Here is an 18,811-nt window from a genome sequence, read left to right on the forward strand (position 1 = left end):
GTTTGTTGCACCATTCACGGTAAACCCTAGATACTGTCGTGCATGAAGAGCCCAGGAGGCTGGAAATTTCTAAAATACTGGCACCGACGACCATACCACGCTCAAAGACGCTTAGGTCACTAGTTTTGCCCATTCTAACATTCAATCGAACAGTAACTGAATGCCTCGATGTCTGTCTGCCTGCTTTATATACAGTTGAAGTTGGAAGTTTACATACAGCTTAGCAAAATACATTTAAACTCAGTTTTTCACAATTCCTGACATTTAATCTAAATAAAAATCCTCTGTCTTAGGTCAGTTAGGATCACCACTTTATTTTAAGAATGTGAAATGTCAGAATAAGAGTAAAGAGAATTATTTATTTCAGCTTTTATTTCTTTCATCACATTCCCAGTGGGTCAGAAGTTTACATACACTAAATTAGTATTTGGTAGCATTGCCTTAAAATTGTTTAACTTGGGTCAAACGTTTCGGGTAGCCTTCCACAAGCTTCCCACAATAAGTTGGGTGAATTTTGGCCCCTTCCTCCTGACAGAGCTGGTGTAACTGAGTCAGGTTTGCTCGCACACACTTTTTCAGTTCTGCCCACAAATGTTCTATAGGCTTGAGGTCAGGGCTTTGTGATGGCCACTCCAATACCTTGACTTTGTTGTCCTTAAGCCATTTTGCCACAACTTTGGAAGTATGCTTGGGGTCATTGTCCATTTGAAAGACCCATTTGCGACCAAGGTTTAACTTCCTGACTGATGTCTTGAGATGTTGCTTCTATATATGCACATCATTTTCCTACCTCATAATGCCATCTATTTTGTGAAGTGCACCAGGCCCTCCTGCAGCAAAGCACCCCCACAACATGATGCTGCCACCCCGGTGCTTCACGGTTGGGATGGTGTTCTTCGGCTTGCAAGCCTCCTCCTTCCTGAGCGGTATGACGGCTGCGTGGTCCCATGATGTTTATACTTGGGTACTACTGTTTGTACAGATGAACGTGGTACCTTCAGGCATTTGGAAATTGCTCCCAAGGATGAACCAGACTTGTGGAGGTCTACAATTTTTTTCCTGAGGTCTTGGCTGATTTCTTTTGATTTTCCCAGGATGTCAAGCAAAGAGGCAGGGAGTTTGAAGGTAGGCCTTGAAATACATCCACAGGTACACCTCCAATTGACTCAAATTAGAAGCTTCTGTTAGGCTAATTAACATAAATGTCCCAAGTTGTTTAAAGGCACAGTCAACTTAGTGTATGCAAACTTCTGACCCACTGGAATTGTGATACAGTGAATTATAAGTGAAATAATCTGTCTGTAAACAATTGTTGGAAAAATGACTTGTGTCATGCACAAAGTAGATGTCCTAACCAACTTACCAAAACTATAGTTTGTTAACAAGAAATTTGTGGAGTGGTTGAAAAACGAGTTTTAATGACTCCAACCTAAGTGTATGTAAACTTCTGACTTCAACTGTAGCAAGACACGGCCACATGACTCACTGTCTCTAAGAGCGATCCATTTTCATGAACGGGGTGGTGTACCTAATAAACTGGCCACATTGAATATACACACACAACTGAAATATTTTATTTAAGCAAAGTAAAGCAAATAAATTATGGTTAATAAGCTACCGTCATGGGGCTCTTCATTCCATTGTCTCTAACCACAGAATATTTTCAAAGTATTCTCAACTGATTGTTAGCAATATTCGGCTTTGGGATTTCAATTAAAAAGCTCTAAAATAATTTCAAGGTCATATTTCATAACGCCCATCTAGTAAAATAAAACGTGATAATTAAAAAATGAAATAATAAAATAAAATCTACCTCAAAAAGCACTAATCGCTGCAACATTCTACCCATGAAAACATAATGAATAGAACAGGCTTGAAACCTCTCATCACCATGTCGTTCTAGTTCTGTGCTGCTTCCATCAAAGAGAGTGAGCGTTTCATAGAATGCACTTAGGACTGCAAAGTGCTCACATTGTGAAGTGGTTGAACTTACTTCATCTGCTTCACTATTGTACTTTTCCCAGACTCCCCAGCACCTGAAAAGAAAAAGAGACATCAATTACAGGAGAAGTAGGCCTACATTTGTTAACCTATAACAGTTTGTTCTCTCTCACTCACTCTCAGCCCCCTCCTGTACTCCCTGTTCACCTATGACTGCGTGGCCAAGCACGCCTCCAACTCAATCATCAAGTTTGCAGACGACACAACAGTAGTAGGCTTGATTACCAATAATGATGAGACAGCCTACAGGGAGGAGGTGAGGGCTCTGGGAGTGTGGTGCCTGGAAAATAACCTCTCACTCAACGTCAACAAAACAAAGGAGATGATCGTGGACTTCTGGAAACAGCAGAGGGTGTACCCCCCCCCCCCCCCATTCTAAATCGACGGGATCGCAGTCGAGAAGGTGGAAAGCTTCAAGTTCCTTAGCGTACACATCACGGACAAACTGAAATGGACCACCCACACAGACAGTGTGGTGAAGAAAGCGCAACAGAGCCTCTTCAACCTCAGGAGCTAAAGAAATGTGTCTTGTCACCTGAAACCCTCACAAACTTTTACAGATGCACAATTGAAAGCATCCTGTCGGGCTGTATCACCGCCGGGTACGGCAACTGCACAGCCCGCAAGGCTCTCCAGAGGGTGGAGCTGTCTGCCCAACGCATTACCAGGGGCAAACTACCCACTCTCCAGGACACCTACAGCACCCGATGTCACAGGAAGGCCATAAATATCATCGAGAACATCAACCACCCGAGCCACTGCCTGTTCACCCTGCTATCATCCAGAAGGAGAGGTCAGTACAGGTGCAGCAAAGCTGGGACCGAGAGACTGAAAAACAGCTTCTATCTTAAGGCCATCAGACTGTTAAACAGCCATCACTAGCACATTAGAGGCTGCTGCCTATAGGCATAGACTAGAAATCACTGGCCACTTTAAGGAATGGAACACTAGTCACTTTAATAAAGTTTACAAATCTGCCATTACTCATCGCAAACTCAGCAAAAAAAGAAATGTCCCTTTTCAGGACCCTGTCTTTCAAAGATAATTCGTAAAAATCCAAATAACTTCACAGATCTTCATTGTAAAGGGTTTAAACACCGTTTCCAATGCTTGTTCAATGAACCATAAACAATTAATGAACATGCACCTTTGGAACAGTCATTAAGGCACTACCAGCTTACAGACGGTAGGCAATTAAGGTCACAGTTATGAAAAATTAGGACACTAAAAGAGGCCTTTCTACGGACTCTGAAAAACACCAAAAGAAAGATGCCCAGGGTCCCTGCTCATCTGCGTGAATGTGCCTTAGGCATGCTGCAAGGAGGCATGAGGACTGCAGATGTGGCCAGGGCAATAAATTGCAATGTCCATACTGTGAGACGCCTAAGACAGCGCTACAGGAAGACAGGATGGACAGCTGACCGTCATCGCAGTGGCAGACCATGTGTAACAACACCTGCACAAGATCGGTACATCCGAAACATCACACCTGCGGGACAGGTACAGGATGGCAACAACAACTGCCTGAGTTACACCAGGAAAGCACAATCACTCCATCAGTGCTCAGACTGTCCGCAATAGGCTGAGAGAGGCTGGAGTGAGGGCTTGTAGGCCTGTTGTAAGGAAGGTCCTCACCGGCAACAACGTTGCCTATAGGCACAAACCCACCGTGACTGGACAAGACAAGTCTGTCAAAAAGTGCTCTTTACTGACAAGTCGCGGTTTTGTCTCACCAGGGGTGATGGTCGGATTTGTGTTCATCGTCGAGCGTGACACCGAGGCCTGTGCTCTGGAGCGGGATCGATTTAGAGGTGGAGGGTCCGTTATGGTCTGGGGCGGTGTGTCACAGCATCATTGGACTAAGCTTGTTGTCATTGCAGGCAATCGCAACGCTGTGCGTTACAGGGAAGACATCCTCCTCCCTCATGTGGTACTCTTCCAGCAGACTCATCCTGACATGACCCTCCAGCATGACAATGCCACCAGCCATACTGCTCGTTCTGTGCGTGATTTCCTGCAAGACAGGAATGTCAGTGTTCTGCCACGGCCAGCGAAGAGCCCGGATCTCAATCCCATTGAGCACGTCTGGGACCTGTTGGATTGGAGGGTGAGGGCTAGGGCCATTCCCCCCAGAAATGTCCAGGAACTTGCAGGTGCCTTGGTGGAAGAGTGGGGTAACATCTCACAGCAAGAACTGGCAAATCTGGTGCAGTCCATGAGGAGGAGATGCACTGCAGTACTTAATGCAGCTGGTGGCCACACCAGATACTGACTGTTACTTTTGACACCCCCTTTGTTCAGGGACACATTATTCAATTTCTGTTAGTCACACGTCTGTGGAACTTGTTCAGTTTATGTCTCAGTTGTTGAATCTTGTTATGTTCATACAAATATTTACACATATTACGTTTGCTGAAAATAAACGCAGTTGACAGTGAGGACGTTTCTTTTTTTGCTGAGTTTGTATATACTGTATTCTATAATATTCTACTGTATCTTAGTCCGTTCCACTCTGACATCGCTCGTCCATATATGTATATAGTCTTAATTCATTCCTACTTAGATTTGTGTGTTTTGGGTATAGGGCTGCAAAGGGTCGGAAACTTTCCAGTACATTTCTGGAATTTCAAGGACTACATTCTGGTAAGTTTTGATTACAATACTGGGTGGGGTGAATATATTTTATATGACATGAATGATTTTTTGTTAACTAGTAAATAGTAGCCTACAGCAAAGTGTGTTTAAATCACTTTTAACTTGTTAACATTTTCTGCTGGTTAGTTTTTGCTACCATGTGGGTTTTAGCTTGCTTGAGACTGCTAACAGTGTTAATTCAGCCGTTTCCATCGCTGTTTCATTTTAAAACATTTACCTTACAAAGGAGTTGTTTAATCTAACTGCTTAACTATTTATATGTACATGGAATTGTAATTATTTTTAATTTTTTTTTACAAATGTTTTCTAATCTTTACAGGAAAATGGCACAGGCATTACCTGATGTGTGGAGACATTTCACTGCAGCTAATGTAGAAGGAAAATCTGTGGACATTTGCAAAAACTGTGCCAAAACATGTGAAAAATGCAACAAAGATGCAGAATCATCTGGCCAAGTGCATAAAGTTCCCTCAGCGCTCACAACAAGCAACCTCTGACAAATGTCCCTCTACTTCTATTCAAGGTGAAAATGATGAATCAGACACCTTATCCATAGCAACAGCTCATGGTCCTCCTGGAATCAGAAGTTTTTTTTTACTCAATGGAGGAATGTAGTCAGAGAAATGCTGATAAATGTCTTGCTTGAGCTGCGTATGCAACTGGTTGATCTCTGATGCTTACAGGCAATGGGTATTTGGAAGAGATTTCTGAATGTTCTTCGCCAAGCATACACCCCTCCAACCAGACATGCTTTATCTACTCATTTGCTGGATGCAGAGTTCAGAGTTCAAGTGAAGGTCAAGCAAATCATAAAGAAAGCAGACTGTATTGCAATCATCTCTGATGGGTGGTCGAATGTTCGTGGGCAAGGAATAATTAACTACATCATCTCTACCCCTCAACCACTATTCTACAAGAGCACAGACACAAGGGACAACAGACACACCAGTCTATACATTGCAGATGAGCTGAAGGCAGACATGCCTTAGCAGCCTGAAACTCCTGAAACCTATAGCAGTAGCCATTGCACGGATTGAGGGAGACAATGCCATCCTGTCTAATGTTCAGACTCTGCTTGCAGGTGTAAGAGAAGAAATCCGTACTGCCCTGCCCACTTCACTGTTGCTCCAAGCAGAGGAAACTGTAGTTCTGAAATACATCAAAAAGCGTGAAGACTTCTGCCTGAAGCCTATACACGCCGCAGCGTTGGATCCCAAGTATGCTGGCAAGAGCATCCTGTCTGGTGCAGAGATCAACAAGGCTATGGTGTCATCACTACCGTCTCTCACCATCTTGGCAGTGTGGCAAAGTACACTTCCAAGCAAGGGCTTTGGGATGGAGATGCAATATGGCAGTCGTGCCAACATATCTCATCAGCCACCTGGTGGAAGGGACTTTGTGGATCTGAGGCTCTTTCCCCTGTTGCCTCCATCATCCTCCAAATCCCACCAACATCAGCCACCTCAGAGCGCAACTGGTCCTTGTTTGGGAACACACACACCAAAGCACGCAACAGGCTGACCAATACAGAAGGTTGAAAAATTGGTGGCCATCCGGGCAAATGTGAGACTTTTTGAGCCTGACAATGAGCCATCCTCAACAAGGTTGGAAAGTGACAGTGAAGATGAGGCCTCAGAGTCTGATGTTCAAGAGGTGGACATTGAGGAGGTCCAGGGAGAAGACATGGAAGCCTGAGAGGAAGACAACCTAAGATTTCGTTTCTAGACTATCATTTTACAGATGTATGTTGAAAACGTTTTTGGGAGATGCGATGGATCATTGGGGATCATTTAATATTCCCTTTCTTTTGTTGTTCAGTGAAATCATCCCATGTGAAGAGTTAACTCGTTTAATTAAAGTTCAATTCGTAACTAAAATGTTTGTTTTTTTCTATTGGAAGGATTTACTCATGTCTACTTATGATAAGGTAAAATGTTTATGTTTCTGTCTCCATATGATATGGTAAATATATCCAATGCAAAAAACATTACATTTAAATGGCATTAATATTAATTTGCATATATTCCCATACATTCCCGTTAATTCCCATATATTCCCACGGAAAGTTTCCACCTCTTAAATATTCCCCAAAGTGTGCAACTCTGGGTATATGTTGTGTAATTTGTTAGATATTGCTGCACTGTCGGAGCTAGAAGCACAAGCATTTCACTACAACCACAATAACATCTGCTAATCATGTGTATGTGACCAATACAACTTGATTTGATTTTTGGCATGGCAAACATATGTTAACATTGCCAAAGCAAGTGAAGTAGATAATAAACAAAAGTGAACTAAACAATTAAAATGAACATTAAACATTACACTCACAAAAGTTCCAAAAGAATAAAGTCATTTCAAATGTCATATGTGCAAATAGTTAAAGTACAAAAATAAATAAAGAAATATGGGTTGTATTTACAATGGTGTTTGTTCTTCACTGGTTGCCCTTTTTCTTGTGGCAACAGGTCGCACATCTTGCTGCTGTGATGACACATTGGTATTTCCCCCAGTAGATATAAGAGTTGATCAAAATTGGGTTTGTTTTCAAATTCTTTGTGGATCTGTGTAATCTGAGGGAAATATGTGTCTCTAATATGGTCATACATTTGGCAGGAGGTTAGGAAGTGCAGCTCAGTTTCCACCTCATGTCTCTCGCTCTCTCTGACAGGAGCATGATGTGTCTCTCTGATGGGAGCGTGCTGTCTGTCTCGCTCCCTCTCTGATAGGAACGTGTGTCTCCCTCTCTGATTGGAGCGTGCTGTGTGTCTATTTTAAGACTTCTGAAGGGAGATTAAATACAGATGAAAGATGACGATGCTGTCATCAACATGTCTGGGTGCTCTGTGCATGGAGATCCTACTAAAATGACATTCTAATTCGTAATCATATGGTTCTGCACAGCCATGGTGATGGTGATGGGAGGAGGGAGGGTCTTGTGAAGCACAGCCATGGTGATGGGAGGGAGGGTCTTGTGAAGCACAGCCAATGAGCTCAATGTGATGATGTTTTAGCATAGTCAAACTTTTTAATGACAGAAATAGTCCAAGAATAATTTGTCTTAATCTATGTTTTCATATCTGGACACTGAGCTGGAGTTTATATGACAAAGAAATGTATATAAAACAACAGCGAGATGGTGAAATCTCTTTTCGCAGCCGTTTTGTGTTAAAGCAGAATGAGGGTGTGTATCACCTAGCAGAGATGCGGATGGTGTATTTGACGCCACCAGCTGGGCAGAGATGTGTGCTTATAGAAGAATCCTCATAGACAGGACTATAGCATGATGCAGCCTGGAATGTGAGAGTGCAGTAAAGTTGCCAGGCACTAAGGGAAAGGTTGGGTAGTGTCAGTTAGATATCACCGGGGACATCCCTTAAAAGAGGAGCCAGAAGGGGAGCCTTTCTGTGCGCTAGGGCAGGGACCATACCAGTATCTCAACAAGGAAACAAAACACAGAGATGATTTAACTTCTTTAGGAATACAACCCTAATGTTGGAAACAAACCATCATTATATTGTCATTCAGAGTCATGTATTTATTTTCCAAGCTATAAGCAATGTTTAACATACAGAAGATTTTTTAAAAAGGACCATAGAGTTTGATCTGCTTGTGTTTTCATTTTTGCAATGGAATTAAAAAAATAATAATTAAAGTATAAATACATGGTAATACTTGTATCATCCTGGTCCTACAGTATAATATGAATGGCCTAATGAATATCACTTCACTGAGGTAGTACAGGACTTAACAATACTGTACATGTGAGTATTATTTTAACCTTTATTTAAACTAGGCAAGTCAGTTAAGAACAAATTCTTATTTACAATGACGGCCTACCAAAAGGCAAAAGGCCTATTGACTTTGGGCCTGGGATTAAAAATAAAAATTGATTAAATAAAAATATAGGACAAAACACACATCACGACAAGAAAAACAACAGTGTAGTACTCCAATATTTTATCCATTCCATGGACAACAGTAAAATATCTAGCCAACAATATTATTTATGAAAGGAAATGTTGTTTTTCCCCCCCCCCCCAATTCATTTCCACACAAGAGACAATCCCAGATATCATGTTGTACTGTATGGGCGTTAGAGAGTACCGAGGACACAAAAACAACTCAACCATATTATTGAAGGGCTGTTTGAAATGTAAACAAACCCTGATACAGGAAACATACAGTAGCCTATATTGACACGAGGATTAGCTGTCCCAGTCCACTACTGTAGAACTATATTAAACATGAGGATTAGCTGTCCAAGTCCACTACTGTAGAACTATATTAAACATGAGGATTAGCTGTCCGAGTCCACTACTGTAGAACTATATTAAACATGAGGATTAGCTGTCCGAGTCCACTACTGTAGAACTATATTAAACATGAGGATTAGCTGTCCGAGTCCACTACTGTAGAACTAACTATATTAACATTAGGATTAGCTGTCCGAGTCCACTACTGTAGAACTAACTATATTAACATTAGGATTAGCTGTCCGAGTCCACTACTGTAGAACTAACTATATTAACATTAGGATTAGCTGTCCGAGTCCACTACTGTAGAACTAACTGTATTAAACATGAGGATTAGCTGTCCGAGTCCACTACTGTAGAACTAACTGTATTAAACATGAGGATTAGCTGTCCGAGTCCACTACAGTAGAACTAACTATATTAAACATGAGGATTAGCTGTCCGAGTCCACTACAGTAGAACTAACTATATTAACACGAGGATTAGCTGTCCGAGTCCACTACTGTAGAACTATATTAACACGAGGATTAGCTGTCCCAGTCCACTACTGTAGAACTATATTAACACGAGGATTAGCTGTCCCAGTCCACTACTGTAGAACTAACTATATTAAACATGAGGATTAGCTGTCCCAGTCCACTACTGTAGAACTAACTATATTAACATTAGGATTAGCTGTCCCAGTCCACTACTGTAGAACTAACTATATTAAACATGAGGATTAGCTGTCCCAGTCCACTACTGTAGAACTAACTATATTAACATTAGGATTAGCTGTCCCAGTCCACTACTGTAGAACTAACTATATTAAACATGAGGATTAGCTGTCCGAGTCCACTACTGTAGAACTATATTAACATTAGGATTAGCTGTCCGAGTCCACTACTGTAGAACTATATTAACATTAGGATTAGCTGTCCCAGTCCACTACTGTAGAACTATATTGACACGAGGATTAGCTGTCCCAGTCCACTACTGTAGAACTAACTATATTAACATTAGGATTAGCTGTCCCAGTCCACTACTGTAGAACTATATTGACATGAGGATTAGCTGTCCCAGTCCACTACTGTAGAACTAACTATATTAACATTAGGATTAGCTGTCCGAGTCCACTACTGTAGAACTAACTATATTAACATTAGGATTAGCTGTCCGAGTCCACTACTGTAGAACCAACTATATTGTTAAAATGTGTGTGTGTTGCGTGTGAGCGCTTGTGTGTATAATCTTGTTCTTCTATCCTCTTAGGGACCTAAAATCCCCAAAAGTCCCCACAAGGTTACATTTCCCACGTCCCCATGAGGACACAGGCTATTTTAAGCTTAGTGGTTAGGGTTAGTGGTAGTGTTTAGGGTTAGGGTTAGTGGTTAGGGTTAGGGGTTAGGGTTAGGGGTTAGGGTTAGGGGTTAGGGTTAGGGTTAGGGGTTAGAGTTAGTGGTTAGAGTTAGTGGTTAGAGTTAGTGGTTAGAGTTAGTGGTTAGAGTTAGTGGTTAGAGTTAGTGGTTAGAGTTAGTGGTTAGAGTTAGTGGTTAGGGGTTAGGGTTAGAGTTAGTGGTTAGGGTTAGAGTTAGTGGTCAGGGTTAGAGTTAGTGGTCAGGGTTAGAGTTAGTGGTCAGGGTTAGAGTTAGTGGTCAGGGTTAGTGGTTAGGGTTAGTGGTTAGGGTTAGGGTTAGTGGTTAGGGTTAGGGTTAGTGGTTAGGGTTAGAGTTAGTGGTTAGGGTTAGAGTTAGTGGTTAGGGTTAGAGTTAGTGGTTAGAGTTAGTGGTTAGAGTTAGAGTTAGTGGTTAGGGTTAGAGTTAGTGGTTAGGGTTAGTGGTTAGGGTTAGTGGTTAGGGTTAGGGTTAGTGGTTAGGGTTAGTGGTTAGGGTTAGAGTTAGAGTTAGTGGTTAGAGTTAGAGTTAGTGGTTAGGGTTAGAGTTAGTGGTTAGGGTTAGAGTTAGTGGTTAGGGTTAGTGGTTAGGGTTAGTGGTTAGGGTTAGTGGTTAGAGTTAGGGTTAGTGGTTAGTGGTTAGGGTTAGAGTTAGTGGTTAGGGTTAGTGGTTAGAGTTAGTGGTTAGTGGTTAGTGGTTAGGGTTAGAGGTTAGAGTTAGTGGTTAGAGTTAAGGGGTTAGAGTTAAGGGGTTAGAGTTAAGGGGTTAGAGTTAAGGGGTTAGGGAAAATAGGATTTTGAAAGGAAATTAATTTTAGTTTCCCATGAGGATAGAAGAACATGACGCGTGTGCACGCGACTCCTAAACCGAGCACAAACCACCACAGAGAGACATACATTTCCATAAACATGCATGGAGGGCTGAATCAGTGTGGGAACAGTATAGTTTGAAAGCTTTTCTACTAAAGAACCACACTAATTAGGCTAGCTTTCCTTAGCCAGGGAGGCACAGCACAGTGGGAGTAGACAGAACTACAGCGGTTAGAGTGGCTACCATTTAAAAAAGGTTGGGACTGGGAAATCAATAATAATAATAACCGCTTGTCTTTCAGCTAAGGAATCAACATCTAAATAATATGTTCATGATCTGTTTCCTTCCAAAACAGTTTAAAGAATGAAGGTTTTATACCAGCTACTGAGGACATCTTTAAAGCGAGTCAGGACAACTCAGACGGCGGATGTAAACCAACAAAAAAACATTTTAGTCCGTCATGGATGAGATTAGAGAGGAAAAGATGGGTGCTTGGTCTTGATGAATCCTCTTTTCCTAAACTTTCTCATTCACTAACCTTCTAATACTATAGCAAATTTGCCTCCAACAAAATGGCTTCCCTTTGAAATAGCAACATTCGCCAGATTGGACATGGCGTGTCTGTTTGATAGAATTCTATTTGGACTACAAAGTGCTTCCGTTGTCAGGACTACGGGTTCACATTAAAATGCATGGATTCTCCAGTGCATTTCAGACTTCACCATCTAAAACGTACACAGTCTCTTGGGTACCTTTTCACATGTTCCCAAGTAAAACCTCAGTCTCAGAACAAGCCTCAGTTAGCAGGAGTTTTGAATGTGAAATAACAAGATGACATAAAAATGAAAAACCACAAAGGGCTCCTTCCCCCTGAGAAGTTGTAGGCTTCATCATCCAAACCTACAGAATCTAAGAGACTTTTCACATGAAAGACCACTTCATTTGTACACTAGCCTAAGACTCAGTTAGTAGGAATTTTGAAAGGAGGAAGTTATTCATGACTCACATTCATGTGGTCTAATACAAGGATGAATTTAACTGGACACCAAAATGGCACCCTATTCCCTTTATAGTGGATTACTTTTGATCAGGGCCCATAGGGATGCAGTGCACTATAATCCTAATAACTGATCTGGGACCAGGCTATTAGCCAAGGCCTAATACTGTATAACCAACTTCCATGGTCGTTTGGCAAGACAGCACAAACAGATCTGGGACCACGCTATAAATCCTAACGGAGAAATTCCCTTTTGTTCCATGCCAGGCCTGGGAGAGAGAAATGAGGGCTGAGTCTGGACATGGAAAACCACTTTTCTGTGCGCTTGGTCAGCAGAGAGAGCTGTGCGCTTGGTCAGCAGAGAGAGCTGTGCGCTTGGTCAGCAGAGAGAGCTGTGCGCTTGGTCAGCAGAGAGAGCTGTGCGCTTGGTCAGCAGAGAGAGCTGTGCGCTTGGTCAGCAGAGAGAGCTGTGCGCTTGGTCAGCAGAGAGAGCTGTGCGCTTGGTCAGTCGAGAGAGCTGTGCGCTTGGTCAGTCGAGAGAACTGTGCGCTTGGTCAGTAGAGAGAGCTCTGCGGTTGGTCAGTAGAGAGAGCTGTGCGGTTGGTCAGTAGCGAGAGCTGTGCGCTTGGTCAGTAGAGAGAGCTGTGCGCTTGGTCAGTAGAGAGAGAGCTGTGCGCTTGGTCAGTAGAGAGAGAGCTGTGCGCTTGGTCAGTAGAGAGAGAGCTGTGCGCTTGGTCAGTAGAGAGAGAGCTGTGCGCTTGGTCAGTAGAGAGAGAGCTGTGCGCTTGGTCAGTAGAGAGAGAGCTGTGCGCTTGGTCAGTCGAGAGAGCTGTGCGCTTGGTCAGTAGAGAGAGCTGTGCGCTTGGTCAGTAGAGAGAGCTGTGCGCTTGGTCAGTAGAGAGAGCTGTGCGCTTGGTCAGTACTAGGGTTGAATGGTGGGAACCCGGTTACTGAGATTTACCATTCAAAACCACTCCCTTTCCACGGGATAAATAACTGCGAGAAACCGGTAAATTATAATACATTATTTATATGACCAGCATGACGTGAAATGGAACTGTTAAATTATATGCAATGTCTAAATCGGTCTTCTCTACGGCCTCTGCATGATGAATCATTAACGCTCAGGGTGGGGACAGACAGCCCATCTCAGGGTGGGGACAGACAGCCCATCTCAGGGTGGGGACAGACAGCCCATCTCAGATTGGAGCACAGTTCACAATGCATGTAGACATAACATCTCATCATGGTAACTTTTTTTTCTTCTTCTTGTGACAGGCCTACATTTGCTGCACCATAGTCTAAATGGTCCAAACACACCAAGACAGTCGTGAAGAGGGCACAACAACACCTTGTCCCCCTCACGAGACTGAAAAAGATTTGGTATGGGTCCCCACGTCCTCAAAAGGTTCTACAGCTGCACCATTGAGAGCATCCTGACCGGTTCCATCACCGCCTGGTATGGCAACTGCTCGGCATCCGACTGTATGGCGCTACAGAGGGTTAGGGCGTACGGACCAGTACATCACTGGGGCTAAGCTTCCTGCCATCCAGGACCTATATACTAGGCGGTGTCGGAGAAAGGCCCAAAAAATTGTCAAAGACTCCAGTCACCAAAGTCATAGACTGTTCTCTCTACTACCGCACGGCAAGCGGTACCGGACCGCCAAGTCTAGGCTCCTTAACAGCTTCTACCCCCAAGCCATAAGACTGCTGAAAAATTAATCAAATGGCTGCCTGGACTACTTACATTGACACCCCTCCTTTGTTTTTACACTGCTGCTACTTGCTGTTTACTATCTATGCAGTCAGTTTACAAATTACCTCGACAAACCTGTACCCCCGCACATTGACTCGGTACCGGTACCCCTGTATAAAGCCTTGTAACTGTTATGTCATTTTCTTTTGGATCAAAGCTCTAATGAAATCCAGACATAGGCCTATTTATATGCTTTATAAATGCTGTTGAATGACACTTACGGTTTTGGCAGGAAATACCAGGTTACCCGGGAGAACTCATTTGTTCTCGGGATGGAACATGTGTAAAGCACTGGGAAAATATTCAACCCTAGTTAGTGGAGAGTGCTGTGTTGTTTTCATTTTATTTACTGACCAACGTTTCCACTAGATGTGTACAGTAGACCTATTTAACACCTAACTGCATTGTGCCTAGACTGTAACCATAGACTGCACTGTATAACGTTTCACACTATTTAATAAACAGAGAAGCCGTTCTCTCATATAGGATCTAGTGTGATACCCTAACTATATTTCTACTATAATGGCTCCAATTGGCAACAACATGTTTCTTTTTGACACGTCTTCCTGAGCAGGTATTTTTTATTTTTTTATTTCACTAGGTACGTCTTATTTACAATGACGGCCTAGGAACAGTGGGTTAACTGCCTTGTTCAGGGGCAGAACGACAGATTTTTACCTTTTCAGCTCGGGGGATTCGATCTAGCAACCTTTCGGTTACTGGCCCATATCCTAGCTATATTTCTACTATTATGGGTCCATTGGCAACATGTTTCATTCTTGACATCATGTCTTCCTTAGCAGGTATTATGTTTTGAAGATGAAAGTAAAACTTGTCATCTGTTTACCTGATCCAAGGCAGATCGTAAAGGTATAAAATAACTGCTCCCTCTCTCCCCCATACTGTCCTGACACATTCTATGCAAAATCTCACTAGACCACAAAACAATGAAACACCTGATTCATGGTAGGAATTTGTTTATCCTTACCACAACTCCACCACAACGAGCAGAAGTATTGTCTTTAATCTGTCACCATATTTTACACCTCGTAGTCTACTATATTAATCCACTTCCATTGAGTGGAGGTGTTTGTTTACATTCTCAAGTGTATCTCTAAGAGGTTCTACAGCAGTCAGGGGAGTCAGGGGATGAAACTACGGAACGCCATTTGGGTCATTTGCGTGTCAAAAAAAAAAGGTGTGTCAAACAGGGTTATTTGATGTGTTTCAAATAAGCTTGTTGACCAATTAGGACCCAAATATGACTGTACGTCACATAACAATTTAAACACGTTCATACATTGTGTACGTAGTTATTAACACATCACTCGTATTTCATATGGCACAGTGATTCACCGATATGTATGCTATGATGCCGATAGAGTTTTGTCTCGCTCACCTGCTGCATTTCCCCAAACTCTGGGATGGTGCTGTTCATAAAAAATAAATAAAAAATTGCTAGCTGATGCATGCAAATAATGTTCTTGCCCAAAAACATAGCAAAACGACATAATCTGTTATAGCATTTATAGTTAACTAGAATCTAAAATACCCCTAATTTATAAAACAGTTCTTACTTCATGAATGGTCTCACCTATGTGAAGCTAGACACAATAAGGATTAGCCGTAATAGCAGAATTTGCGGTTCGCCTTCAAAATAAAGGTCTCTCATTGAAAGTGATACAAATGAATACAAATAGTTCCACGATGGAATAGATCATGCTAAACGAGTTTGGGATGTTATAGAAATTCAAAAAAGACAAAAATATGTTAAATTGATGTATTAGACTTTATAACTGCATTGGGGGCATACTTAATTCACTGTACAGCCGTACCTGCAAATGGTTAATGATGGCGATGGGTAGAGCTGCCTTCTTATCGGCCCTTAACCAATCATGCTATTTTGTTTGTTTTTTCGCGTTGTTCATAACTTGTTTTGTACATAATGTTGATGGTACCATCTCCTATGACCGAAAATAGCTTCTAAACATTTGCTCACCTCAAACTGGACGAAGAGTTTTTCTTCAATGAGTCTCTATGTGGACGCGAGGGATATCCTGTTGACACCCGACCAGGTCCCGATCCCCGTGATTCGCTGGAGAAGGGAAACTGTGATTTCGAGGCAAGAGATCAGGGTGCCTTGTGAGGACCAGGCAATGAGTGGCTAATCTGCCCTTGCCCTCCATTCTGGGACGAACTGAAAGCATGTATTTTTTCACCAACGGGACATTAAAAACTTTTATATTTTATGCTTCACCGAGCCGTGGATGAATGAAGACATTAAGAACATTGAGTGTATAACCCGCCAGCTCTATCAGCAAGACAGAACAGCAGCCTCTGGTAAGACACGGGGCGGAGGCCTATGCATTTATGTAAACAACAGCTGGTGCACGATATCTAAGGAAGTCTCAAAGTTTTGCTCACCTGAGGTTGAGTATCTTATGATAAGCTGTAGACCACACTATTTACCCAGAGAGATTATCTGTATTTTTCGTAGCTGTCTACATACCACTACAGAGCGAGGTTGGAACTAAAACCGCACTCAATGAGCTGTATTTCACCATAAGCAAACAGGAAAACGCTCATCCAGAGGCGGCGTTCCTAGTGGCCGGTGATTTTAATGCAGGCAAACTTAAATCACTTTTAACAAATTTCTATCAACATGTTAAATGTGCAACCAGAGGGGAAAAAAATCTAGACCACCTCTACTCCACACACAGAGATGCGTATAAAGCTCTCCCTCGCCCTCCATTTGGCAAATCTGACCATAACTCTATCCTCCTGATTCCTGCTTACAAGCAAAAATTAAAGCAGGAAGCGCCAATGACTCGGTCTATAAAAAAAGTGGTCAGATAAAGCAGATGCTAAACTACAGGACTGTTTTGCTAGCACAGACTGGAATATGTTCTGGGATTCTTCCGATGGCATTGAGGAGTACACCACATCAGTCACTGGCTTCATCAATAAGTGCATCGAGGACGTCGTTCCCACAGTGACTCTACGTACATACCTCAACCAGAAGCCATGGATTACAGGCACAATTCGCACTGAGCTAAAGGGTAGAGCTGCCGCTTTCAAGGAGCGGACCCGGAAGCTTATAAGAAATCCCGCTATGCCCTCCGACGAACCTTCAAACAGGCAAAGCGTCAGTATAGGACTAAGATCGAATCGTCCAACACCGGCTCCGACGCTCGTCGGATGTGGCAGGGCTTGCAAACTATTACAGACTACAAAGGGAAGCACAGCCGAGAGCTGCCCAATGACACGAGCCTACCAGATGAGCTAAATAACTTCTAAGCTTGCTTCGAGGCAAGTAACACTGAAGCATGCATGAGAGCACCAACTGTTCCGGATGACTGTGTGATCCGGAACAGTTGGAGTAAGACCTTTAAACAGGTCAACATTCACAAGGCCACTGGGCCAGACGGATTACCAGGACGTGTACTCCGAGCATGCGCTGACCAACTGGCAAGTGTCTTCACTGACATTTTTTACCTCTCCCTGACCAAGTCTGTAATATCTACATGTGTCAAGCAGACCACCATAGTCTCTGTGCCCAAGAAAGCGAAGGTAACCTGCCTAAATGACTACCGCCCCGTAGCTCTCACGTGGGTAGCCATGAAGTGCTTTGAAAGGTCGGTCACAACACTACCATCATCCCGGAAACCCTAAACCCACTCACATTTGCATACCACCCCCAACAGATCCACAGATGATGTAATCACACTCCACACTGCCCTTTCCCACGTGGACAAAAGGAACACCTATGTGAGAATGCTATTCACTGACTACAGCTCAGTGTTCAACACCTTTATTCGCACAAAGCTCATCACTAAGCTAAGGACCCTGGGACTAAACACCTCCCTCTGGAACTGGATCGCCCCCGTCAGGAGGGGCGGCAGGTAGCCTAGTGGTTAGAGCGTTGGGCTTGTCAGCTCGAATCCCAGAGCTGACAAGGTAGAAATTTGTCGTTCTGTCTCTGATTCAGAGGGGTTGGGTTAAATGTGGAAGACACATTTTAGTTGAAGGCATTCAGTTGTACAACTGACAAGGTATCTCCACTTTCCCAGTTGGTAAGGGTAGGCAACACCACATCTGCCACGCCGATCCTCAACACAGGGGCCGCTCAGCTGTGTGTGCTTAGTCCCCTCCTGTACTTCCTGTTCACTCACAACTGCGTGGCCAAGCACAACTCCAACACCATCATTAAGTTTGCTGACGATACAAGAGTAGTAGGCCTGATCACCGACAACGATGAGACAGCCTATAGGGAGGAGGTTGTGCCAGGAAATCATCCTCTCCCTCAAAGTGAGCAAGACAAAGGAACCGATCGTGGACTACAGGAGCGGATCGAGAGTTTCACGTTTCTTGTTGTCCACATCACCAACAACTATCATAGTCCATACACACCAAGACAGTCGCGAACAGGGCACGGCAACACCTTTTCCCCCTTCAGGAGACTGAAAAGATTTGGCATGGGTCCCCAAATCCTAAAAAAGTTATACAGCTGCACCATCAAGAGCATCCTGACAGGTTGCATCACTGCCTGGTATGGCAACTGCTCGGCCTCCGACCGTAAGGCACTACAGAGGGTAGTGCGTATGGCCCAGTACATCACTGGGGCCAAGCTTCCTGCCATTCAGGACCTCTATACTAGGCGGTGTCAGAAGAAGGCCCCAAAAAATTGTCAAAGACTCCAGTCACCCAAGTAAGTCATAGACTGTTCTCTCAGCTACCACACGGGAAGCAGTACCGGAGCGCCAAGTCGAGGTCCAAAAGGCTTCTTAACAGCTTCTACCCTCAAACCATAAGACCCCTGAACAAATAATCAAATGGCCACCGACGCTATTTACATTGGAACCCCCTTTGTTTTTACACTGCTGCTACTTGCTGTTTATTATTATCTATACATAGTCACTTTACCCCTACCTACATGTACAAATTACCTCAACTACCCTGT

The 18,811-nt window shown here is 43.2% G+C and overlaps 1 protein-coding gene across 1 annotated transcript in view; it reads right to left on the reverse strand.

Moving 5' to 3' along the window:
• Window positions 1–18,811, reverse strand: part of LOC115165324 (guanine nucleotide-binding protein G(k) subunit alpha) — a 75,073-nt gene that overhangs the window by 54,446 nt on the left and 1,816 nt on the right. Inside the window, exon 2 of the mRNA XM_029718394.1 lies at window positions 1,994–2,036. Coding sequence (XP_029574254.1) covers window positions 1,994–2,036 — 43 coding nt within the window. The remainder of the gene's footprint in view (window positions 1–1,993; window positions 2,037–18,811) is intronic.

This window comes from Salmo trutta, chromosome 28 (assembly GCF_901001165.1).
Source record: "Salmo trutta chromosome 28, fSalTru1.1, whole genome shotgun sequence".
NCBI lineage: Eukaryota > Metazoa > Chordata > Actinopteri > Salmoniformes > Salmonidae > Salmo > Salmo trutta.